Source organism: Rhinoraja longicauda, chromosome 24 (genome assembly GCF_053455715.1).
Source record: "Rhinoraja longicauda isolate Sanriku21f chromosome 24, sRhiLon1.1, whole genome shotgun sequence".
Classification (NCBI taxonomy): Eukaryota; Metazoa; Chordata; class Chondrichthyes; order Rajiformes; family Arhynchobatidae; genus Rhinoraja; species Rhinoraja longicauda.
In genome coordinates this window covers 3921666-3948903 of record NC_135976.1, presented here as the reverse complement: position 1 = coordinate 3948903, position 27238 = coordinate 3921666, and the positions used below count along the sequence as shown (strand labels likewise).

The following is a 27238-nucleotide window of genomic DNA, read 5'->3' as shown; positions in this document are numbered from 1 at the left end:
ATTTCGAGAGGACTAGAATATAGAAGCAGGGATGCAATGCTGAGGCTTTATAATTGTGATTATTATTATAATTATTTTGAGCAGTTCTGGGGTCCATAATCTGAGGAAGGATGTGCTGGTGTTGGAGAGGGTCCAGAGGAGGTTTACTAGAATGTTCCCGGGGATGACTGGGCTAATGTGTGATGACGAGCATTTGACGGCTCTGGGTGTGTACTCGCTGGGGTTTACAAGGATGAGGGGCGATCCCATTGAAACCTACTGAATAATGAAAGGCCTGAATAGTGTGCATGTGGAGAGGATGCTTCCCCCAGTGGGAGAGTCTAGGACCAGAGGGCACAGTCTCAGAATAAAATTAATGTACCTTTATAAGGAAGATGGGGAGGAATTTCTTTAGCCAGAGGGTGGTGAATCTGTGGAATTCATTACTACAGACAGCTGTGGAGATTGATAGGTTCTTGATTAGTAAGGATGTCAAAGATTATGGGGAGAAGACAGGAGGAATGGGGTTGTGAGGGAAAGATAGATCGGGCAGGATTGAACAGTGGAGTAGACTCAATGGGCTGAATGGCCTATTTTTGCTCCTATGACTTACGAATTTATGAACGTGGCAGTCCGTTAATTGTTCAATCTCCTCCTCTCTCTCGTTTATCCAGTCCTAGGTGGAGACGTTCCTGTTTGCTGGGACAACACATGACTGCAAGGTACCATCTTTGATGGATCCTTGAGTGCTTCGACATTAATCATGTGGCAGTCCTTCTGTTGATATTGATATTTTGGGCCAAGTAGATGCAGATAATAAAGTGGATTAGACAGTGGTCCATCTAGCAGACAATGGCGCCTCTCATCAGACAAGGTTTCACAAAATGCTGGTGTCACTCAGCGGGTCAGGCAGCATCTCAGGAGAGAAGGAATGGGTGATGTTTCGGGTCGAGACCCTTCTTCAGACTGATGTCAGGGGAGGGGGCGGAACAAAGATAGGATGTAGTTGGAGACAGGAAGACAGTGGGAGAACTGGGAAGGGGGAGGGGAAAGGGAGGGACAGAGGAACTATCTGAAGTTAGAGTTTATACCGCTGGGGTGTAAGCTGCCCAAGCGAAATATGAGATGCTGTTCCTCCAATTTGCGGTGGGCCTCACTATGACAATATCAGCACTAGCACCTTCAGATTGTTTGTAACATGTATCGAGGTACAGTAAAATTCATTGTTGTGTACAGTTCAGTACAAATATCACTATACATAAGCACTTAGATACATCTTAGATAAGCATCTAAACTATAGTACAAGTGCATAGTAGTGGTATATTGAGATAGTATACAGTGTCACTAGTTTTGCCCTCTTTTCTTATATCATCCTCTGAGTAAGGGACCACTTTCATTTTATTGAATGCATAAACAACAAAGCAATAGATTGTTCATGTTATCACCTACAGACGATTGTTCACCCACACAGCACATAATGGACTCCAGTCTACATCAACCGCATCAAAGCTGACAGACTCCAAGGGTCAGTGTAAGGAACTGGTGAATGATTGTGTTATCATTATCAGTTGGTCTCCGTAGAGCAGTTCAGAATTATCTCTGGAATTATCTCTGCATTTGTCTCCGGGGATAAAGGTAGCAGGCGTTCCACACGAAAAGGAGATAGGAACAGAAGTTCTGGGTCATTCCAAAGGACTTTCATCTTCCTTCAAAATGAGATCTTTCTACTCTTCTGCTGAGCCAAAAAGATACAGCCCTCATGAATTTGTTCAGTCCCTAGGCCAGTGGTCATCTGCCCCCTCCAGTTAAAAACCTTCCAAACACCCCCGCACTTTGGTTGCACTGAAGAGTTTGATCTAGATCTTCAGTGCTCAGTTTCATGTGAAATGAAGACTGAGTCCTGAAGACTGCCTCTGATGCCGACGTGAGAATGGATGTCCTATCAAGGAGGCATCACCAGCAGTTCCCATCAGGAGACGGGGATATTTTGAGCTCGATAACTTCCATTGAGGACACCACAGGATTGAGCAGTGCAGTAAATCAACACGGGTACTGTGAGACTATGCACTCACAATACTAGTGCACAGGCACAGTGTGTCCCGATCTACAGGAAACACGGCAGCAACTGCCCAATGATACTGGACCACACATGGAATCTGAGAAACTCAAAGGCACCAAAATGAGATGATTTGGCCCGCCAGGTCTCCACTGGCTCATTCAGCAATCCCTTTGGTGAGCAAATTAGCCACTCGTTGACCTATAATAAAGATTCACAAGGATGTTGCCCAGATTGCAGAGCCTGAATAATCAGGACAGACTGAATGGATTGGGGCTATTTTCCCTGCAGTGAAGGAGGCTGAGAGGTGACATGATAGAGGTACGTACAATGATGAGAGGCATGGGAGGGGTGTCTAAAACTACAGGACACAGGGTTAAGGTGAGAAGGAGGAGGTTTAAAGGGGATCTATGGGGTACATTTTCACACCAGCAATACATGGTATCTGGAATGAGCTGCCAGAGGAGCTGATAGAGACAGAAACAGTAACATTTAAGACGCCACTGGACCGGTACATTAATGAGCAGAGCATTGAGGGATATAGAATTTTAGTTTAGTTTGGAGATACAGCGCGGAAACAACAGGACCTTTCGGCCCACCGGGTCCGCACCGACCGGCGATCCCCACTCATTAACACTATCCTACACCCACTAGGGACAATGTTTACATTTGCCAAGCCAATTAACCTACATACCTGCACGTCTTTGGAGTGTGGGAGGAAACCGAAGATCTCGGAGAAAACCCACGCAGGTCACGGGGAGAACGTACAAACTCCGTACAGACGGCACCCGTAGTCAGGATGGAACCCGGGTCTCCGGCGCTGCATCTGTTGTAAGGCAGCAACTCTACCGCTGCGCCACCGTTAATGCAGGCAAGTGGGAATGTAGAGAGGTTTGAGAATCTGCATTGATGCAGTGGGGCCTGTTTCTGTGCTGTACAACTCTGACTCAATGACTCAAACAGAAAATGCTAGAAATACTCAACTGGTCAGGAAAGGAGAAACAGAAGTAATGTTTCAGGTCAAAGGCAAAGCTCCTGTAACCTGATTGGTCAACTCTGTTTCTCTTTGTACGGATGCTGTTCACCTCCTGAGTGTTTCTAATGCCTGTGTTTATTTCATATTCCCAGCATATGCAATTTATATATATATATATATATGTGTGTGTGTGTGTGTGTGTGTGTGTAGGAAAGGGATCTTATAGAAACATATAAAATTATAAAAAGGACTGGACAAGCTAGATGCAGGAAAAATGTTCCCAATGTTGGGGGAGTCCAGAACATGGGGCCACAGTCTTAGAATAAAGGGGAGGCCATTTAAAACTGAGGTGAGAAGAAACATTTTCACCCAGAGAGTTGTGAATTTGTGGAATTCTCTGCCACAGAGGGCAGTGGAAGCCAAATCACTGGATGGATTTAAGAGCAAGTTAGATAGAACACCAGGGGCTAGTGAATTCAAGGGATATGGGGAGAAGGCAGGCACGGGTTCTGGATTGCGGTGCTGGCTTGAAGGGCCGAATGGCCTCCTCCTGCACCTATTTTCTATGTTTCTATGTTTAACTGCAGATGCTGGTTAAATCGAAGGTAGACACAAAGAGCTGGAGTAACTCAGCGGGACAAGCAGCATCTCTGGAGAGATGGAATGGGTGGCGTTTCGGGTCAAGACCTTTCTTCAAACTCAATGACATATGCATATATATATATATACTGGTTGCAGATAATATTTGTCACTTCACGATTGTCGCTCCTATTAGGAATGTGTCTTGTTCTCTAGACACAGTATCGTGTATGAAAAGTTCGGGAAAAAAACTGTTGAAAAAAGTGCAACTCCTTGTGTTCAAAATGCACATTGTCCACATATGCTGCAGCTCTCTGTGTGAGGCCACTTAGCACAAAAACAGTGCATGCAGCCCACCCATGTCAATGTGACAAAGAAGTCCCCCATCTGTCTGCACCCCATTTACCAGCACCAGCCCACAGCCTTGGTGATTCAAGTTCTTGTCCAGATACTTTGTAAGCGTTGCAAGAACATCTGCTTCCACCATTTCCGTAGGTGGTGCTTTCTATATTTCAACCACCCTCTGGATCTTTAAAAAATCTGTTGACCCTTTCTAATCCTTTTTTTTTTCCTCATCTTAAACCTATGCCCTCAGGGTTCAGACTTTGAAGGTTCGGAGCCCACCTGTGTGTGTGTGTTAGGAATCTACACAAGCTCACACCCACCCCCTCCAGTTTACGCTTGAGGCTGAAATCTCTCAAACTGAAAGCCCCCCTCCCTCCCTCCCTCCCCCCCGGTAAAATGCAAAATCTATTCTCGCCACCAGATAAGACAAGCAGCAATGTCATGGGAACATCGTCACCTCCAAATTCCCCTCCACTCACCACACCGCACTTAGACAAACATCGTCACTGACTCTCCCTGAACCCAGCTCACGTTGAACCAGCCTCCTCTTTTCATCTTAGTCAAAACTATATTGATTTAGTTCTGGGAATTAAAAGTGACCTTCACCTTTTGAATCTCTTAAATTAAGACCTGTATTAAATGGTTAGGCTTTGGACTGATGAAAACTGACTGTTTAATCCCCTCTCTGCCAAAGTAATGAATTGTCACTGAGCTGATTGAAGTCTTTACAACAGAAGGAATTGCAGCTCGCAGAAACCTCAGTCCCAAGTGCTTCCTCACCAGTCCGCCTCAAGGAGGTCAGCATTCAGACGCTCAGGCAAGAGTTGTGAGTGAGCTCACAGCTCTGTTGGGCAACAAGTTCAGGTACAATAGGGAATTGTGGAAGATCTTAACAGCAATCATTACACAGTGAATGAACACGGGAGAAGACGGCAGGGGAGATAAAAGACATTGTGGCCTTCCATCACAGTGAGGAGGTGACTGGAGGAGACTCACTGTGATGGATGTTTCTTTTTGTTTGGTGTTAGTTTATGATTGTATGTGTTATTGCATTTTTATTGATTATTCTTATTGGTCTTATTGTTGAACTGTGGGTAATGTTTCATTTCACTACACATTTAAGTGTATGTGACAAATAAACGACTATTGACTATTGAACAAAGCAAACAAGTAGGAAAAATTATCCGAAGGTAGACACAGAAAGGTGGAGTAACTCAGTGGGACAGGCAGCATCTCTGGAGAGCAGGAATGGGCGACGTTTACGGTCGAAACTCTTCTTCAGACTGGTTAGGGATGAGGGAAATGAGAGATATAGATGGTGATGTGGAGAGATAAAGAACAATGAATGAAAGGTATGCAAAAAAGTAACGATGATAAAGGTAACGGGCTGTTTGTTGGGTCAAAATGAGAAGCTGGTGTGACTTGGGTGGGGGAGGGATGGAGAGAGAGGGAATGTCGGGGCTACCTGAAGTGAGAGAAATCAACAGTCATACCACTGGGCTGTAAGCTGCCCAAGCGAAATATGAGATGCTGTTCCTCCAATTTGCGTTTAGCCTCACTCTGACAATGGAGGAGACCAAGGATAGAAAGGTCTGTGTAGGAATGGGAAAGAGAATTAAAGTGTCCAGCAACCGGGAGATCAGGTTGGTTCACGTGGACTGAGCGAAGATGTTCCGCGAAACGATCGCCCAGTCTGCGTTTGGTCTCGCCGATGTATAAGAGTTCACATCTTGAACAACGGATACAGTAGATGAGGTTGGAGGAGGTGCAGGTGAACCTCTGCCTAACCTGAAAGGACTGTCGGGGTCCCTGGACAGAGTCGTGGGAGGAGGTACAGTGACAGGTGTTGCATCTTCTGCGGTTGCCGGGGAAGGTACCTGGGGAGGGGGTGGTTTGGGTGGGAAGGGATGAGTTGACCAGGGAGTTGCGGAGGGAACGGTCTCTGCGGAAGGCAGAAAGGGGTGGAGATGGGAAAATGTGGCCAGTGGTGGGATCCCGTTGGAGGTGGCGGTAATTTTGGAGGATTATGTGTTGTGTGCGACGGCTGATGGGGTGGAAGGTGAGGACAAGGGGGGACTCTGTCTCTGTTGCGCCTAGGGGGTGGTGGAGCAAGGGCGGAGCTGCGGGGTACCGAGTAGATAAATCCCCAAGGCCTCATGCAGTCCATCACGTCATGCCATGGGATGTAAGAGGGAAGATTGATCGGATTTTTTACACCATCTTTAACCATATAACCATATTGTGGCGGATCAGGCCACTCCTCGGGTCAGCCCCCTCGTTACGTGACGGACAGGTGAAAGGGGTTAAAAGCCAGACCAAGGGAAGGCGTGGTTCATCCCTTGGAGAACTACGCTGTGGGCACCAGCTCACAGCCTAATAAAGAATCTAACTAAACACTGCCTGGCGTCTTGCCTTTTCTCTGGCCTCCGCCAGGCCACTACAATATAACCATATAACAATTACAGCACGGAAACAGGCCCGTTCGGCCCTACCAGTCCACGCCGACCACTTTCTCTGGCCTAGTCTCATCTACCTGCTCTCAGACCATAACCCTCCAATCCCCTCCCATCCATATACCTATCCAATTTACTCTTAAATAATAAAATCGAGCCAGCCTCCACCACTTCCACCGGAAGCTCATTCCACACAGCCACCACCCTCTAGGTAAAGAAGTTACCCCTCATGTTACCCCTAAACTTTTGTCCCTTAATTCTGAAGTTATGTCCCCTTGTTGGAATCTTCCCCACTCTCAAAGGGAAAAGCCTACCCACGTCAACTCTGTCCGTCCCTCTTAAAATTTAAAAAACCTCTATCAAGTCCCCCCTCAACCTTCTACGCTCCAAAGAATAAAGACCCAACCTGTTCAACCTCTCTCTGTAGCTTAAATGCTGAAACCCAGGCAACATTCTAGTAAATCTCCTCTGTACCCTCTCCATTTTGTCGACATCCTTCCTATAATTTGGCGACCAGAACTGCACACCATACTCCAGATTCGGCCTCACCAATGCCCTGTACAATTTCAACATTACATCCCAACTTCTATATTCGATGCTCTGATTTATAAAGGCAAGCATACCAAACGCCTTCTTCACCACCCTATCCACATGAGATTCTACCTTCAGGGAACAATGCACAGTTATTCCCAGATCCCTCTGTTCCACTGATGATCATTCTTTAGCCACGAATGATGTATCAGAAGGCTCGAGGATAGCTAACGTTGTCCCCATATTTAAGAAAGGTGGGAGGGTAGCAGCAAAACCAGTGGGGAACAAATCACAGGGACAAGATCAATGATCATTGGAAAGACATGGATTGATTGGAGGGAGTCTATAAGGTTTTCTATGCAGGGGAAATCCTGCTTCACACACCTGATTCCGTTTCTTGAGGAGAGTAGAAAATTGATGAGGCAAGACCGTAGTTGTGGTGTACATGGACTTTAGCAAGGCTTTTGACAAGGTCCCACACAATTGGCTGGTCCAGAATGTTAGTGCACAGGAGGACCAAGGCACTTGGACAAACTGGACTCAAAATTGGCTTGGTGAGAGCCAAGGTGATAGGAGGCAGAGAGTAGTGGAGCACTGGAAACATCCCAGTGGTGTACAGCAGGGGTCAGTGCTGGAGCCTTTGTGCTTTATCATCACCATCAATAACTTGAATGAAAATGACTGTTGAGGAATAGATTGGGCAGATGCACAGAGTCTCTTGCCCAGAGTAGGGGAATCGAGGACCAGAGGACATGGGTTCAAGGTGAAGGGGAAAAGATTTAATATGAATCAGAGGAGCAACTTTTTCACACAAAGGGTGGTGGGTGTAGGGAACAACCAATTACATTTTCACTTTCTGCAGCTTTACAGGTTCATTAAACCATAACACACAATTAAATATACATAAGACGTTGCTGAGACCGCATTTAGAATATTGTGTTCAGTTCCGGGCACCATGTTACAGGAGAGATATTGTCAAGCTTGAAAGGGTTCAGAGAAGATTTATGAGGATGTTGCCAGGACTAGAGGGTGTGAGCTATTGGGAGAGGTTGAGTAGGCTGGGTCTCTATTCCATGGAGCGCAGGAGGATGAGGGGTGATCTTATAGAGGTATACAAAATAATGAGAGGAATGGATTGGGTAGATGCACAAAGTCTCTTGCCCAGAGTAGGGGAATCGAGGACCAGAGGACATAGGTTCAAGGTGAAGGGGAAAAGATTTAATCGGAATCTGAAGGGTAATTTTTTGACACAAAGGGTGGTGGGTGTATGGAACAAGCTACCAGAGGAGATAGTTGAGGCTGGGACTAACACTGTGTTAGTCCCAGCCAGGCTGGATCTAACACTGGATCCACAACACATTCTGTTCAATCAACATGTCCAATCGTGAGATAAAAGGTAATAAATTAAGTTTTATAAAAAATCTTTGATTTTACAGTAATGTTTTAATAAATTTAAAGCATATTTAAACTTTTCGCGTGATTTTAATTGTAAAATGTTTTAAATTATATTCAAAACCTTGAATTACTTGTTTAATATATATTTTCATAGTTCTAATTGCTTCAGGGTAACTCAGAAACATGAAGGAACTTGACAGCTTCGATAGAAGGCGAGACTGGCGACAATCCTTTATCACCTGTGAAACATTATCTGGGGAGCTGTGGGTGGAGCCCATGTGACTTGATTCTACATACTAAAACTCTCGTTAGTTTGTTTGTTTGTTCCTGAACTACAGCCAAAACAGTACACGATAGCGCAACAATTTTAGGCCCACCTTACTCACCGCCGTCCCTTTGGTGCTAATGGAACAAGTTTCATTGAAATCGGTGTTATATTTTTAAAGTTATTCACATTTTAAAGTTTAAATCAATCTCCTAGGGAGGGAGGGAGGGAGGGAGGGAGGGAGGGAGGGAGGGAGGGAGGGAGGGAGGGAGGGAGGGAGGGAGGGAGGGCGGTGGAGGGAGGGGGGAAGGGAGGGAGGGGGAGGAGGGGGGATAAGGGGGGCTGAGGGGGATGGAGTGGGGGGAGGGGAAGGGGAGGGGAAGGGGAGGGGAAGGGGAGGGAGGAGGAGAGGGAAGGGAGGGAGGAGGGGAGGGAGGGAGGGAGCGGGGATGGAGGGGTGAGGGGTGGAGAGGGGAGGGGGGGAGGAGAGGGTGCTGCACCAATACAGGAGAGGTTTGGGCCCAACGGGTCCACTTGGTCTAGTTTCATGGAAGACCCTTCGTACCATGAAGAAACATCACCAATTGGTTTCTGGAAGCTTTCATCAAGTAAGGTCATGGTAAGTATGGAAATACGTTTAGGGTCGATTGCAGGCTAATAATTCTGCCACATTCTCCAGATCTGCTGAATACTTCCAGCATGTTGAGTTTATACAGGTAGCTCTTTGCTACCCATGTGATCTCCTCAGGCTCTCCCGATCCTTTGTGATACGTACACCACACCAGTTCTAGTCTCTTGTCCAAGATTGATAATCTTCACTCCATCGTTGCTGGTCCAACCTTCAGCCCTCTAGATCCACAACTCTCTCCACACCTCTCCTCCCCCCATTAAGGTCTCCCTTAAATCTATTTCACTTTCACAACTCTTCGTCTCCTGTCCTGCTTCTGAATATGGTGCTCTGTCATTTTTTCTTTGGTCTTGACCCAGCAATGTTCTACTACGTTAAAGGATTGTATAATTATTTGCTTCAGTCATGAAACTAAATAAAGGACAAACGGGGTTTCTTCACTGAGGACAGTTTAGATCCTTCCACTTACTCAAAAGTGCCAAAAGCTCAACACATTGGTTTTGAATATTGAGAGTTTTGGTTTATGCTTTGACGTCTGTGGGAGGTGGAGCAACCCAACAGTGGGTGCATGGGCCTTGATTCTGAGTACATATGACCCTCACCCAAGTGTTGGCACCAACATGGAAATGCCCGCACGCCACGCCAACTGTCTTCAGAGAGGAAGCAATTGCCAGCATATTCTAAGATAAGTTCTGTTCACTCCAAACTACTTTCTTTGGCTATGGAGAAAGCAATCTCCACAGGGCAGCACAGTAGAAACATAGAAACATAGAAACATAGAAAATAGGTGCAGGAGTAGGCCATTCGGCCCTTCGATATGATCATGGCTGATCATCCAGCTCAGTAGCCTGTACCTGCCTTCTCTCCATACCCCCTGATCCCTTTAGCAAAAAGTAGTGCACTTCAGAGACCCGTGCTCCATCCTGACTACAGGTGCCATCTGTACGGAGTTTGTACGTTCTCCCCGTGACCTGCATGGGTTTTCTCCGGGTGCTCCAGTTTCCTACCGCACTCCAAACACCTACAGGTTTGTAGGTCAATTGGCTTGGTATAGTTGTAAATTGTCCCTAGTGTGGGTAAGATAGTGTTAGTGTAGATTTAGATGTAGAGATTTAGAGATACAGCGTGGAAACAGGCCCTTCGGCCCACCGGGTCCGTGCCGCCCAGCGATCCCCGTACATTAACACTATCCTACACCCACTAGGGACAATTTTTACATTTGCCCAGCCAATTAACCGAACAAACCTGTACGTCTTTGGAGTGTGGGAGGAAACCGAAGATCTTGGAGAAAACCCACGCAGGTCACGGGGAGAACGTACAAACTCCGTTCAGACAGCACCTGTAGTCAGGATCGAACCTGAGTCTCCAGTGCTGCATTCGCTGTAAGGCAGCAACTCTACTGCTACGCCACCGTGCCGCAGTAAAGTGTAAGGGGGGATCGCTGGTCGACACAGACTCGGTGGCAAGAAGGGCCTGTTTCCGCACTGTGACTTTAAACTAAACTGAACTAAACCTCTATTTATGACCAATAAGGATAACTCAACCGTACTAGAGGACATCCATTCACTCGTGAGGTTGGGCATGGAAGTGACTTCTGTCCTGGGTCAGATCTCTGTAGGTCCAGGTTCTGTTCCATAGCTTGTCATCCAGGCTCTTCTGAAGGAGCGATGCTCTGTGGAAGGATTATCTTTCAGCTGGGACACTAAAACGAACCTGCTTTCTCCATCAGATAATTATAGAAGGTCCCACGGCACCCATTTCCAAACAGAGCAGTGGAGAACCCTGGGAAAATTATTGTTTTGCTGAGTCATCATTATTCAATAAAGTTGTCTGGCTGTTCTCACCTTGCCGTTTGTTGGAACTTGTTAACTGCTAATCAATCTTCATATTTCCTACTTTAAAAGAGTGAGTGAAATTCAGAAGCATTTCCTTGGCTGTGAAGTGCTTATGTGAGTCTTGAGGCTCCAACAGATGCCGGTTCCAACAGGCGGTCACGGTGGCGCAGCGGGAGAGTTGCTGCCTTACGGCGAATGCAGCGCCGGACACCTGGGTTCGATCCCGACTACGGGCGCTGTCTGTACGGAGTTTGTACGTTCTCCCCGTGACCTGCGTGGGTTTTCCCCGAGATCTTCAGTTTCCTCCCACACTCCAAAGACGTACAGGTTTGTAGGTAAATGGGCTTGGTAAATGTAAAAAATGGTCCCTAGTGGGTGCAGGATAGTGTTAGTGTGCGGGGATCGCTGGGCGGCCAGGACCCGGTGGGCTGAAGGGCCTGTTTCCGCACTGTATCTCTAAACTAAATCTAAACTAAACTAAGCCATATAAATGTTGAACTGTCCACAAACTCAATGAAAGGTCGTGACATGTTAATGTGGTAATGCATAACACAACACCACAAATCCAACCACCTCCAGAGTTCAAAATGGTAAAGCTCGTTAATGTGAGGTCCATGAATAACTCTAATACTATTACCTCATGCCCTGACTTCTTAATGTTACTTTTACCCTGATCCATTAATCTTGTAATCTATATTACATTCACGTTTTAGTAGTATAATTACCTTAATTGTATCAGCATAAATAATTTGTACGAATAGAATGTGAAAGAAATCTCAGCATAGATCACTGTGATTTTCACCAAATGCTGGAGTAACTCAGCAGGACAGGCAGCATCCCTGGAGAACATAGACAGGCAACGTTTCGGGTCGGGGCCTTTCTTAAGACCGAATGTAGTAAGGGGGGGGGGGGGGGGGAATGCTGGAAGAGAGACGTGGGGGTGGGACAAAGCATGGCAAGTGATAGGTGGAAGGTAGACACAAAACCTTGGAGTAACTCAGCGGGACAGGCAACATCTCTGGAGAGAAGGAATGGGTGACGTTTCGGGTTGAGACCCTTCTTCGGACTGAGAGTCAGGGGAGAGGGAGTCTAGAGATAGGGAAGGGCAAGGTGTGAAAATGACAGATCAAGGCATATGACGATAAGGAGATGTGTAATGGTTCATTGTTAACTGAGGGGAATGTGTGCAATGCCGCATACAATCAGTGATGTTTAATCAGGAGGAGAGTACCCACTGTGATATCAAAATGAACTCCAATAGGTTCTCCTATTGCCTTTATCTCTTTATCAGTGTGGCACAATTCTCTTGAAAGTTATAAGATTTAAATTACCTAATCAATCTCTTTATCAGATACCTTCTGAAAATCCACATTATATGTGTGGGACGGAACTGCAGATGCTGGTTTAAACCGAAGATAGGCACAAAATGCTGGAGTAACTCAGCGTGTCAGGCAGGGTCTCTGGAGAGAAGGAATGGGTGACGTTTCGGGTCGAGACCCTTCTCAGTCTGAAGATGACTTCTCGACCTGAAACGTCGAAACGTCCGGAGGTGCCGCACGTCCCACCGAGTTACTCCAGCGTTTTGTGCACACCCACATTATATACTTTCCTCGACACCATTTATTTGTACAAGACCTGCTGTAAGCATCTCCCTCCATTAGATGGCAGCCTAGGAGCACTTTTATCCTCCAGCTCCACGAGACACTGAACACCAATTCACTTCAAACTTCATAGTAAACTTCACCGACCGGCGATCTCCGCACATTAACACTATCCTACACACACTAGGGACGATTTTTACATTTACCAAGCCAATTAACCTACAAACATGTACGTCTTTGAGTGTGGGTGGAAACCGAAGATCTCGGAGGAAACCCACGCAGGTCACGGGGAGAACGTACAAACTCCGTTCAGACAGCACCCAAAGTCGGGATCGAACCCGAGTCTCCGACGCTGCATTCGCTGTGAGGCAGCAACTCTACCGCTGCGCCACCGAGGGATTAAGTCCTGTGAAATAAATATAGGAAGAAGGTTAAAAAGCAGGACCCCGAGGGGAGTGATCCCAGGATTAGTCCTGATGCCATGGGCTCGGGAGGGTTGAAGTAAGAAGATAAGACAGATGAATGCGTGGTTCAGGAGCTGGTGCAGGGCACAGGGGGTCATATTGTTTAGACCATTGGGATATCTTCTGGGGCAGAGGTGACCTGTACAAGAGGGCCGGGTTGCACCTGAAAAGGGGGGATATTCTTGCAGGAAGATTCACCAGTGCCACTCGGGAGGGTTAAACGAGAGAAGCAGTGGAGAGGCAAGCAGAATAGAAGGTCAGGAACTGGAAGGAGTGATTGGAATGTGGAGGTTATGTGGAGTGGGCCTCAAAGCAAGGAAGGGCGGGGGGAGGTGAAGGAGTATGATGAGGCTGGTGGGCTGAAGTGTGTTTATTTCGATGTAAGGAGTATTGGAGAGAAAGCAGATGAACTTCGACCCTGGATCAGTGCTCGGGACTACAATGTTGTCAAGTCAAGTCAAGTCAAGTCAATTTATTTGTATAGCACATTTAAAAACAACCCACGTTGACCAAAGTGCTGCACATCTGACTAGGAAAAAAAGAAACATACAGTGGCAGGCAGCCAAACACAACGGCGCGGCCATCTTGAACAAAATGTTAATTCAATCACCCACAGTCCAACAATAAAAGCACTAAACAGGCACCCAAATTACCCAACCCCAAAAACCCCCCAAAACACAGTCCAACAATAGAAGCATTAAATAGGCATTCAAATCACACACCCCAAAACCCTCAAAAACACAGTCCAACAATAAAAGCATCAAACAGGCACTCAAACCACCCAACCCCCAAAACACACAAAAAAGAAACATCCATCAAAGAAACATCCATCACAGTGAGTCTCCTCCAGTCCTCTCTCTCCTCACTGTGATGGAAGGCCACAATGTCTTTCCCTTCTCCCGCTGTCCTCGCCCGCAGTCAGGTTGTTGTGGTTGCATGCCGCACCGGATGGTCCACAGCGGGCCGAGCCCAAGGCGCGTCGCGTCGCAGCCGCTCCCGCAGCCTCCGAAGACGGCCGGCTCCGCTGATGATAAGTCCGATCCGGGGCGGGCGAACACGCTGTCGCTGCCGCTGTTGCTGCACGTCGGGGCGGTCGTGGCTCCCGACATTGAAACCCCCGCCCAGCAGAGAAATATCCCGCGGCCATCTTAGGCCGCGCCGGACGGTGAAATGTCCGGTGAAACGGAGACACGGCCCAGAAAACAAAGGTCGGGTCTCCGTTCGGAAGGGACACATATTTATAGTGATTAGTTTCCCCCTCCCCCCCCACATACACACATAGTACACAAACACAAAAACACCACATCACAACTACAATTAAGACAAAAAAAAAACAACAAAAACACAAAGACAAATGGACCGCAGGTGAGCGGCAGCTGCTAGGGCAGTGCCGCCATTTTGTTGTGGCTAGGGTTGTCAACTATCTCACTCCCAAATAAAGGACAAAAGGTGACGTTACAGCCCGTGCCCCACGTGACATCACCCATCCAGCAGCCACGTGTTCCTGCTCCACCAACGGCGGCCGCCCAGGCCAGGAAGCGGGTTGCTATGCAACCTCCGTTAGGTGGCGCCCGGGCCTCCAGGCCTACACTGTCCGGGCCTACAGCGGCCCCGGGCCTACAGTGTCCAGGCCTACAGCGCCCCCCAGGCCTAATACGGGACAAGGGCGGTCCCGTACGGGATAAACCAATTTAGCCCAATATAAGGGATGTCCCGGCAAATACGGGAAAGTTGGCAACCCTAGTTGTGGCCATTGCAGAAACATGGTTGTGAGAGGGACACGACTGGCAGCTTAATGTTCCCAGGATTTCAATGTTTCAGCCGTGATTAGAGGAAGGTAAAGGAGGTGCAGAGTTGTGCTCGTGTTCGTGGAGACAGTCACATGACACTCAGAAGAGACATACTGGATGACACACATTACTTATTTATTTATTTTTTTCTATGTTTTAGTAAACCCTGTAAAGCGTCTTTGAGTTTTTAGAAAAGCGCTATACAAATGTAATGCATTATTATGATTATTATTATGTTTCTTCAGACTGAAGAAGGGTCTCACCCATTCCTTCTCTCCCGAGATGCTGCCTGTCCTGCTGAGTTACTCCAGCATTTTGTGTCTATTTCCGATTTAAACCAGCAACTGCAGTTCTATCCTACACTTGGTGATAGAAGGACAGATATCACCATATCTGGGATACAGAAGGACAGATATCGGATATGATACGATATGATAGTATTTATCCCAGGAGGGAAATTGATCTGCCAACAGTCATAAAAACACAAAATGCATGAAACATGAAATTCAAGTGACGAGTGGAAAGGATTGGGGGGGTGAAAGGTTGGGGGGTGGGGGGGGGGGGGGAGGGAGTCAGTCTCCCCCTCGACAAAAGGGGGAGGAGTTGTACAGATTGATAGCCATGGGGAAAAAGGATCTCCTGTGGCGTACTGTACTGCAACCAGATTGTTGCTGAAGGTGCTCCTCAGGTTGGCCATTGTGTCATGGAGGGGGTGAGCTGTATTGTCCAAGATGCTCCGCAGTTTGAGACAGGAGTCCAAGTTATATCTGGAGTCCGAGGTGTAGACGGTGAACAGGAAGGGAGGGAGGACCGTACGTCCCCTGTGGGGCCCCTGTGTTGCTCACAGCCATGCCCGGGACACAGTTCTGTAGCATGTGTAGACACATTCAACACCTCTAGCTGTGTAGACACATTACCGAAAGATGCGCACAGGACTGCAATGGGTGGTCATAGTGGGTGGCTTTAACTTCCCCAACAGTGACTGGGGCTGACTCAGTGCCAAAGGTTTAGCTGAGGCAGAAGTTGTGAAGTCTACCCAAGAGGGATTCTTGAAACAGTGTGTGGATGGCCCAACTAGGGTTGCCAACTGTCCCGTATTAGACGGGACATCCCGTATTTTAGGCTAATGTTGGTTTATCCCGTACGGGACCGCCCTTGTCCCGTATTAGGCCCGGGGGGCGCTGTAGGCCCGGATACTATAGGCCCGGACAGTGTAGGTCCGTACAGTCTAGGTCTGGAGGCCCGGGCGCCACCTAACGGAGGTTACGTAGCAACCCGCCTTCCGGCCCGGGCGGCCGCCAATGGTGGAACGTGAGCACATGGCCGATGGCTGGGTGAGGTCACGTGGGGCGCGGGGCGGTGACGTTACCTTGTCCCTTATTTGGGAGTGAGATAATTGGCACCCCTAGGTCCAACCGAGGAAGAGAACATACTGGACTTTGTGTGAAATGAGCCTGGCCAGGTGACTGGTGTTTCAGTGGAAGAGCATTTTGGGGATTGTGATCGCAACTCCCGAAATCCTTTGTGCAGGAAGGAACTGCAGATGCTGGTCTACACCGAAGACAGGCACGAAATGCTGGAGTAACTCAGCGGGTCAGGCAGCATCTCTGGGGAAAAGATATAGGTGACATTTCGGGTCAAGACCCTTCTTCAGACTGAGAGTCAGAGGAACTAGAGGTATGAAAAGGTATAAAGAACAAATGAAAGCCAGCAATGATGTTCAAGGAAAAGTGGAGCCCACAATGATCCATTGTTGGCTGTAGTAAAGGTGATGTCATAGATACATAGATACTTAGAGACATAGAAAATAGGTGCAGGAGGAGGCCATTCGGCCCTTCGAGCCAGCACCGCCATTCAATGTGATCATGGCTGATCATCCGCAATCAGTACCCCATTCCTGTCTTCTCCCCATACCCCCTGACTCCACTAGCCCTAAGAGCTCTATCTGACTCTCTTTTGAATGCATCCCGTGAATCGGCCTCCACTGCCTTCTGAGGCAGAGAATTGCACAAATTCACAATTCTCTGGGTGAAAAGGGTTTTCCTCATCTCAGTTCTAAATGGCCTACCCTTTATTCTTGAACTGTGGCCCCTGGTTCTGGACTCCCCCAACATTGGGAACCTTTTTCCTGCATCTACCCTGTCCAATCCCTTAATAATTTCTACAACATGTTTCTACAACATCCCCTCTCATCCTTCTAAATTCCTGTGAATACAAGCCCAGTCGCTCCATTCTTTCATCATATGACAGTCCCGCCATCCCGGGAATATTGAGTGGTTACAAACAGTGAAACTAAGCAGGAGGACAGTTAAACTAGTCAGACGGTCAGGGTGGGGGAGGGGTAGAGAGAGAGGGAAAGCAAGGATTAATGTATATACCACTGGCTTGTAAGCTGCCCAAGCAAAATATGAGGTGCTGTTCCTCCAATTTGCGTTTGGCCTCACTCAGACAGTGGAGGAGGCCCAGGGCAGAAAGGTCAGTGTGGGAATGGGAGGGGGAGCTAAAATGTTGGCGTAGGCCAAGGCATACTGAGCGGAGGTGTTCAGTGAAATGATCGACGAGCCTGTCCTGGGTCTCGCCGATATATAGGAGTTCACACCTGGAACAGCAGATACTGTAGATGAGGTTGGAGGAGGTGCAGGTGAACCTCTGCCTCACCTGAAAGGGCAGTCGGGGTCCCTGGACAGAGTCGAGGGAGGAGGTATAGGGACAGGTGTTGCATCTCGTGGCCGCTGGCTGGGTGGGGCCACGTGGGGCGCGGGGCGGTGACGTCACCTTGTCCCGTGTTTGGGAGTGAGATAGTTGCCACCCCTAGGTTGGACAGAGGTTGGAGAGACTTGGATTGTTCTCTTTGGGGAACCGGTAGAAGTGATTAGAATTGTGAGAGGATCAGAGAAGGTGGACGGTCAAAATCTTTTTTCCCAGCATGGAAGTATCGAATACTAGCGGGTGGGGCTTTAAGGCGTGTGGAAGTATCGAATACTAGCGGGTGGGGCTTTAAGGCGTGTGGGGCAAAGTTTAAAGGAGATGCGGAGGACAGTTTTTCTTGCACAAAGTGGAGTGGATGCCTGGAACACGCTGCTGGGGATGGTGGTGGAGGCAGATGCAATGTTGGCGTGTGAGAGACGTTTGGATAAGCACATGGATATGCATGGAATGGAGGGATACAGATTATGTGCAGGGAGATTAGGGTTGGTCTTGGCATTGTGTTCAGCACAGGCATTGTGGGCTGAAGGGCCTGTTCCTGTGCTGTACAGATCTATGTTCCATCTGGGGTCTGCATCGGGGGTGTCAAACATTTGCATTTAAAGTGCACGTCTCTTGCCTGAAAAGCATCAAGGAATATAACATTCTCTAGCTCTGCATTTCTGCCCTTCTCGTTCCTTACACACACACACACACACAAACTACTGTTCTGTTCACAGTTCACAGCTGTGCTCCCAGATCTTCGGTTTCCTCCCACACTCCAAAGACGTACAGGTTTGCAGGTGAATTGGCTTGATGTATGTGAAAATTGTCCCCAGTGTGTGTAGGATGGTGTTAATGTGTGTGGGGATCGCTGGTCGGCGCAGACTCGGTGGGCCGTGTTGTATTTCTAAACTAAAGTATACTAAACTAGGGACAATTTTTACATTTATACCAAGCCAATAATAGACAATAGACAATAGACAATAGGTGCAGGAGTAGGCCATTCAGCCCTTCGAGCCAGCACCGCCATTCAATGCGATCATGGCTGATCACTCTCAATCAGTACCCCGTTCCTGCCTTCTCCCCGTACCCCCTCACTCCGCTATCCTTAAAAGCTCTATCCAGCTCTCTCTTGAAAGCATCCAACGAACTGGCCTCCACTGCCTTCTGAGGCAGAGAATTCCACACCTTAACCACTCTCTGACTGAAAAAGTTCTTCCTCATCTCCGTTGTAGCCAACTAACCTACAAAGCTGAACGTCTCTGGAGGAGGCGTGTGGGAGGAAACCAAAGTTCTCGGAGAAAACCCACGCAGGGAGAACGTACAAACTCCGTACAGACAGCACCCGTAGTCGGGATGGAACCCGGGTCTCCGTAAGGCAGCAACTCTGCCGCTGCGTCACTGTGCAGTCCACTCTGTACAAACCCCTGTGTCTCCCCCGTGTTGGCAGGCTGCAGAGTCTGGCCCGGTGTAGGCCTGGTAGCGTTGCCTCATCTGCACAGTCTGCACTAGAAACAGATGCAAACCACAGGTGCATGAATCAGGCACAGCGCCCGCTCAACAGTGCTAACCGATGTCAGGAAATGGGTTTTAACCAGCTGCGAAGTCATCCTGTAGCACATTTAAAAACAAATTTCCGTTTTCTTACCATTACAAAGTTAAATATTGTAGTGTCCAAATGCACAACTTGTGCAAAGATGAGCATAACTTCACTATTTTACACCCAATTGACTCATCGTTTATTTACAACTGTTTACACCACATCCACTGTGCAGCTACATAGCAACCTCCCTGCAAACGTGCGTTACATTGACCACCCTCTGCTGTGCAGTGCACCACAGTGGCGTGACTCTGCACATAACAGCCAAACCCCAGGCACACAGGCACACTGCTTATGGTCAACAATGATCACGAGAACACAAGTCTAGGCACGTCACGTCTTTAGACGTGCTCCACTCTCCGGCCACTCTAAGGTATTTATTCACAAAATGTTGGAGTAACTCAGCAGGTCAGGCAGCATCTCAGGAGAGAAGGAATGGGTGACATTTCGGGTCGAGACCCTTCTTCGTCTGTGAAGACCTGCATTTTGCGAATAAATACCTTCGAAATTGTACCAGCATCTGCAGTTATTTTCTTACACTTTTTATACTTCAACCACTCTATGTGGATTTATAATTTGACTCCATTCCACTAATCCCCAGGAATAAAAGGGATGTGGATTTACTATCATTTGAACCCCCAGCTGAATTAGTTTTTGCTCAGTGATCAACAATCTCCCTCGTTCTTTTCAACGTGTCATTGGACAATGCTGATCCTCCTCTAGAATAAACTTGTCTTTGTGGGGATAAGCACAAAGGTTAATGTGGCAATTCACCCAACACCGGCGATTGTGAATGTCATGTTCAAAGTACAAGCAATAAGGAGACTTGCTATCCATGATAAAGATTTTATTGCGGAGTGCAGAGTCATGAGGCCGCTGATTATCAACAGGATGGTCACACTTGTCTGTCTTTAGTTTACTTTAGAGATACAGCATGGAAACAGGCCATTCGGCCCACCGAGTCCGCATCAGCCAGCGATCCCCGCACACTAACTTGATCCCACACACGCTAGTGACAATTTACAATTTTTACCAAAGCCAGTTAACCTACAAACCTGTACATCTTTGGAGTGTGAGAGGTGAGAGTGTGAGAGCACCTGGAGAAATCCCATGCGGTCGGGGGGAGAACGTACAAACTCCATACAGACAGCAGCTGTAGGCAGGATTGAACCCGGGTCTCTGGCGCTGTAAGGCAGCAACTCTACTGCTGCACCCTGTCTGCAAGCTTCCTCCCTTTATGCTTTTAAGTTTTATTTTTATTGATTTTATTGCTCAACGGCTGGCTACAACCTGAACATGAACATAATTATTAACTTAGTCATCTCTGCTCCTGTCCAGAGCACTGACAGGAACTTCAAGGGCACGGTTTGCCTGATTGTGCAAATTTAAAGTGTCTCCTCATGTTGTCACGGCACTCCCAGAAATGCCTTGCAATAGTTTTACTGTTTTAAAGGCTGTTAGCTCTTTTATTTTTTTCACATAGTAGCCAGCATCCAAACTTCTCTTAGGTAGACCACCACTGTACAGAATATGTAGGAAGGAACTGCAGATGCTGGTTTAAACCAAAGATAGACACAAAAGGCTGGAGTAACTCAGCGGGTCAGACAGCGACTCTGGAGGAAAGGAATAGGTGACGTTTTGGATCAAGACCCTTCATCAGACTGAGAGTCAAGGGAAAGGGAAACGAGAGATTTAGACGGTGATGTAGAGAGATATAGAACAAATGAATGAAAGATACGCAAAAAAGTAACAATGATAAAGGAAACAGGCCCATTGTTAGCTGTGGGCTAGGTGAAAATGAGTTACAGGCAATGAGACTCAACAAGACGACTATGAACCGAGTACAACGACTTGGGTGGGGGAGGGACGGAGAGAGAGAGGGGATGCAAGGGTTACTTGAAGTTAGAGAAATCAATAATCATACCGCTGTGTTGTAAGCCGCACAAGCAAACTATGAGGTGCTGTTCCTCCAATTAGCATTTCTCTCCACACATTTTTTTCAATGTGTCATTGGCCAATTCTGACCTACCTGTGTGATCAACATACCTTTGTGTGGAAAAGCACATGGGTTTATATGGCAGTTGATGGGTTCCTGGAGAATGCAAATCTATTGTTCAAAGTACCCATCAATAAAGTCTTGTCATCCACATAAAGGATTTAGAATCAGATTAGCCTTTATTGTCATCCAAAAAAACAAGTCTTTTGGACGAAATTCCATTACCCACAGTCCAACAATAAGAGCAATAAAAATAAGCAATAACACACACAATCACAAACCAACACAAAACAAAAAAAAGAACCATCCATCACAGTGAGTCTCCTCCATTCACCTCCTCACTGTGATGGAAGGCCAGAATGTCTTTTCTCTTCCCCTGCTGTCTTCTCCCGCGGTCAGGCTGTTGAACTTGCCACGTCGGGGCACCCGACATTGAAGCCCCCGCCGGGCGGAGAAAAATCCCGCGGCCTATTTCAGGCCGCGCCGGACGGTGAAAGGTCCGCAGCGGGCCGACCCAAGCCCCGCGATTCGGGGCGGGTGAAGACGCTGCCGCTGCCAGAGCTCCCGATGTTGGCCCCCACCCAGGGCAGGGCCTGCGAGCTTCCGATATCCACATGGCCCACGGCCAAAGCCTCTGAAGGTGAGTCGCAGCCGCTCCCGCAGCGCCACCACGGCCTCCGAAGGCAGCCGGCTCTGCAGATGGTGAGTCTGGTCCAGGTGGTCCCAGGTGGAAGCTGCCAGCTCCAGGTGTTGGGCCGATGGTAGGCCGCAGCGGGAACGGAGACACGGCCCAGAAAACAAAGGTCGGGTCTCCGTTCGGAAGAGACAATTTTACAGTCCCTCCCCCACCCCCCACCCCCCACCCCACACACCCCCCCCACATACATAGTACACAACCACAAAAAACAATACATTACATCTAAACACTACAATTAAGACAAAAAACAACAACAAACACAAAAGACAAACGGACTGCAGGTGGGCCGCAGCTGCTGGGCAGCTCTGCCATTTTGAAGAGGAAAGAGGAAAGCGGAGTCATGAAGCCACTGATTACTGACAGAATTATCTTTTCATTTCTGTCTTTGTGTTATTATGTTGTTTTTTTGTCTTGATTGTATTGTAAATGTGATGTCGTTTTTTGGGGGTTGTGTACTATGGGGGGGGGGGGGGCGGGAACTGTAAATGTAAAGCTGTCTCTTCCGAACGGAGACGCGACCTTTTGTTTCTGGGTGGTGTCTCCATTCCCGCTGCGGCCTACCAATGGCCATGCACCTGGAGCTGGCGGCCTCCACCTGGAACTCGCCTGTGGATGCTCCGGCCGCAGGGATGTCGGAGGCTCACAGGCTCCTGGGTGGGGGCCGACATCGGGAGCTCCGGCAGCGGCAGTGTCTTCACCCGCCCCGAATCGCGGGGCTTGGGTCGGCCCGCCACGGATCTTTCACCGTCCAGCGCGGTCTGAAATAGGCCGCCGGATTTTCTCTGCCCGGCGGGGGCTTCAATGTCGGGAGCCCCGACCGCCCAGACGTGCAGTGGCAGCGACAGCGGCAGCGTGTTCTCCCGCCCCAGATCACGGGGCTTGGGTCGGCCCGCTGCGGACCTTTCACCGTTTGGCGCGGCCTGGAACGTGGCAACTACAACAGCCTGACCGCGGGAGAAGATGGCAGGGGAGGAGAAAAGACATTCTGGCCTTCCATCACAGTGAGGAGGGGACTGGAGGAGACTCACTGTGATGGATGTTTCTTTTTGTATGATTGTGTGTGTTATTGCTTATTTTTATTGCTCTTGTTGTTGGACTGTGGGTAATCTTTCATTTCACTGCACATTTATGTATATGTGACAAATAAACTTGACTTGACTTGACTTGACTTAACAAAAGATATTCAACTCACTGATGAAAATGAAGGAGAGTCAGTGAATAAGGAATCCAGCAGAACAGGCCAAAATGGAGAGCAAAGGGGAAATCATAGTTAGCAATTTAAGATTAAGTCATCATTGAAAATTAAGGAGTGTAGGAAAAAACAACTGCTAATGCTGGTTTAAATCGAAGATAGACACAAAATGCTGGAGTAACTCAGCGGGTCAGGCAGCATCTCGGGAGAGAAGGAATGGGTTACGTTTCGGGTCGAGACCCTTCTTCAGATCCACTCAGTCCGCCTTAACCAACTTGATCTCCCGGTGGCTCAGCACTTCAACTCCCCCTCCCATTCCCAATCTGACCCTTCTGTCCTGGGCCTCCTCCATTGTCAGAGTGAGGCCCAGCACAAATTGGAGGAACAGCAGCTCATATTTTGCTTGGGTAGCTTACACCCCAGCGGTATGAACATTGACTTCACTAACTTCAGATAATCCCTGTTTCCCCTCTCTTTTCTCCTCCCCCTTCCCAGTTCTGCCACTAGTCATCCTGCCTCCGACTACATTCTATCTTTGTCCCGCCCCCTCCCCTGACATCAATCTGAAGAAGGGTCTCGACCCGAAACGTCACCCATTCCTTCTCTCCTGAGATGCTGCCTGACCTGCTGAGTTACTCCAGCATTTTGTGTCTACCTTCGATTTAAACCAGCATCTGCAGTTTTTTTTTCTTCCGACCAGAGATCCCCGCACATTAACACTACCCTATACACACTGGGGACAGTTTTTACATTTACACCAACCCAATTAACCTACAAACCTGTACATCTTTGGAGTGTGGGAGGTAACCGAAGATCTTGTAGAAAAACCCACGCAGGTCACGGGGAGAACGTACAAACTCCGTACAGACAGCGCCTGTAGTCAGGATCGAACCCGGGCCTGTGCTGCCACTGTGCCGCCCGTCTGTTTGATTTTGCCTCAGTTTCTTCAACATTCACGTTTAACTGGCGAGAACAATTTTATAATTCTCCTCATCAGCAGCGAGATATTAAAACCCGGAGGCTCTTATGGACGATTCTAAAAGATTCCCTCAAACTGATGACGCGGGCAAGACAGGGAATATAATCTAGAAGGACTTCAGCAAGGCCATTGTTAGGAATTAGGCCATTGGTCGCTGTTTTTGGGTGAAAACGAGAAGCTGATGCGACTTGGGTGGGGGAGGGATAGAGAGAGAGGGAATGCTGGGGCTACCTGAAGAGAGAGAAATCAATATTCATACCACTGGGCTGTAAACTGCCCAAGCGAAATGTGAGATGCTGTTCCTTCAATTTGCGTTTAGCCTCACTCTGACAATGGAGGAGACCGAGGACAGAAAGGTCTGTGTAGGAATGGGAAGGGGAATTAAAGTGTCCAGCAACCGGGAGATCAGGTTGGTTCACGCGGGCTGAGTGAAGGTGTTCCGCGAAATGATCGCCCGGTCTGCGTTTGGTCTCGCCGATGTAGAAGAGTCCACATCTTGAACAACGGACACAGTAGATGAGGTTGGAGGTGGTGCAAGTGAACCTCTGGACAGAGTCGAGGGAGGAGGTATAGGGACAGGTGTTGCATCTTCTGCGGTTGCAGGGGAAGGTACCTGGGGAGGGGGTGGTTTGGGTGGGAAGGGATGAGTTAACCAGGGAGTTGCGGAGCGAGCGGTCTCTGCGGAAGACAGAAGGGGGTGGAGATGGGAAGATGTGACTAGTGATGGGATCCCACTGGAGGTGGCGAGAAGTTTGGAGGATTGTGTGTTGTATGTGATGGCTGATGAGGTGAAAGGTAAGGTCCAGGGGGTCTCTGCCTCTGTTGTGATTAGGCGGAGAGGGAGCAAGGGCGGAACTGCGGGGTACCGAGGAGACACGAGTGAGGACCTCATCTATGATGGGAGAGGGGAACCCCCATTCCCTACAGAATCTCGGGTGTCCTGGTATGGGGAGGGAGGTGTCGGAGATGGTCCAAATAAATTTGAGTGCAGGATGGAAATTGATGGTGAAGTTGATGAAGTCCATGAGTTCTGCATGGGTGCAGGAGGTAGCACCGATGCAGTCGTCAATGTAACGGAGATACAGTTCGGGGATAGGACTAGTGTACGCCTGGAACAGGGATTGTTCAACCTTGATAAGGTGTTGCTTGACACGCTGCTCCGGAAGGCTGGAACTCATGGGATCCAGTGAGCTAACTAACTGGATACAGAGTTGGCTTAATGGAATAAAGCAGTGGGTGGCAATGGAAGGTTTATTTTTCACTGGAGGGCTGTGTTGAGTGGTAAACCTCAGGGTTAAATGCTGGGCCCAGGTGTGTGTCACCTATATTAATGATTTGGTTGGGAATGTACATGGCATGATTAGTTTGCAGAGAGCGAAGATGGTTATCAAAGGTTACAGCGAGATCTTGATCATTTGGACAAGTGGGCAGAGGACTGGTAAATGGAGTTTAATCCACATATATGAAATGTGTTTCATTTGGGAAGTCTAACCAGGGCAGGGCCTTCACAGTAAATGGCAGAGCTCTGGGGAGCGTTGTAGGACAGAGGGATCTAGGAGTGCAGGCATAAGGTTCTTTGAAAGTGGCTTCATCGTTAGATAAGGTGGTCAAGAAGGCTTTCAGCACATTGGCCTTATCTGTCAAGGTATTAAGCATTAAGTATAGAAGTCAGTCTGAAGAAGGGTCTCGACCCGAAACTTCTCTCCTGAGATGCTGCCTGGCCTGTTGAGTTACTCCAGCATTTTGTGAAATAAATACCTTCGATTTGTGCCAGCATCTGCAGTTATTTTCTTAAATAGAAGTTAGGATGTTATGTTGGAGCTGTAGAAGGTGCTGCTGGAAGCACATTTGGAGTATAGTGTTCAGTCATGGCCACTCTGCTGTCAGAACCATGTTAAACTGGACAGAGGGCAGAGAAGATTTATGAGGCTGATGCCAGGACTTAAGGGCCTGACTTTTAGGGACAGGTTGGGCAGGCTAGGACTGCATTCCTTGGAGCATAGGAAGAACAGAGGTGATCTTATAGAGGTGCATATGATCATGAGGAGAATAGATAGGGTAGATGCACAGAGTTTTTTTTTTACCCAGAGTAGAGGAATCAAGAACCAGAGGACATAGGTTTAAGGGAATTTAATAGGAATCTGAATAACAACTTTTTCACACAGAGGGTGGTGAATATATGGAGTGAGCTGCCAGAGGAGGTAGTTGAGGCAGAAATTATAACAACATTTAAAAGGTATTTGGACAGATACATGGATGGGAAAGGTTTAGACAATAGACAATAGGTGCAGGAGTAGGCTATTCAGCCCTTCGAGCTATTCAATGTGATCATGGCTGATCATCCACAATCAGTACCCCATTCCTCTCCTCTCCCCATACCCCCTGACTCCGCTATCATTAAGAGCTCTATCTAACTCTCTGTTGAAAGCATCCAGAGAATCGGCCTCCACTGCCTTCTGAGGCAGATAATTTCACAGATTTACAACTCTCTGAGTGAAAAGGTTTTTCCTCATCTCCGTTCTAAATGGCCAACCCCTGATTCTTAAACTGTGGCCCCTGGTTCTGGACTCCCCCCAACATTGGGAAAATGTTTCCTGCCTCTAGCATGTCCAATCCCTTAATAATGTTATATGTTTTTATAAGATCCCCTCTCATCCTTCTAAATTCCAGTGTATACAAGCCTAGTCGCTTAGAAGGGCTTAGAAGCCTAGAAGAACATGGGCCAAACATGGGCAGGTGGGACTGGTGTAGATGGAGCACCTTGGTCGCAATGGGCAAGCTGGGCTGGAAAGCCTGTTTCGTGCTGTATGATTCTATGACAATACAATCGATGGTATTGGAGAAAGTAAAGATACTAGGAGCCACTATGAGATCCTGATCAGCTGGGCAAGTGAACTGAGGAGTTGCCAATAGAGTTTCAATCATATGAATGTGAAGTGTTGCATTTTAGAAAGGCAAACCAGGGCAGGATCTTCAACGTAAATAGCAGAGCTCTAGGTAGCGTTGTAGAGCAGGAGGGATCCAGGAATACAAGGCCCAGGAAGAAGGCTTTTGGAACAATGGCCTTCATCAGACGGGGAATTGAGTATAGAAGATGGTATTTATTCACAAAATGCTGGAGTAACTCAGCAGGTCAGGCAACATCTCAGGAGAGAAGGAATGGGTAACGTTTCGGGTCGAGACCCTTCT

The 27238-nt window shown here is 48.0% G+C and overlaps 1 protein-coding gene across 2 annotated transcripts in view; it reads right to left on the bottom strand.

The window, feature by feature from the left end:
* The window catches only part of LOC144605267 (uncharacterized), a 77139-nt gene extending 56771 nt beyond the window's left edge, over positions 1-20368 (bottom strand). The window contains exon 1 of one of the 2 annotated variants that reach the window (XR_013548833.1): positions 20241-20368. Coding sequence is in view for 1 of the 2 variants with exons in the window: in XM_078420363.1 (XP_078276489.1) it covers positions 20241-20248 (8 nt within the window). In the remaining variant the exon portion in view is untranslated. The remainder of the gene's footprint in view (positions 1-20240) is intronic. The other variant, XM_078420363.1, reaches the window with a different exon arrangement.
* Between the last annotated feature and the right edge of the window lie 6870 nt (positions 20369-27238).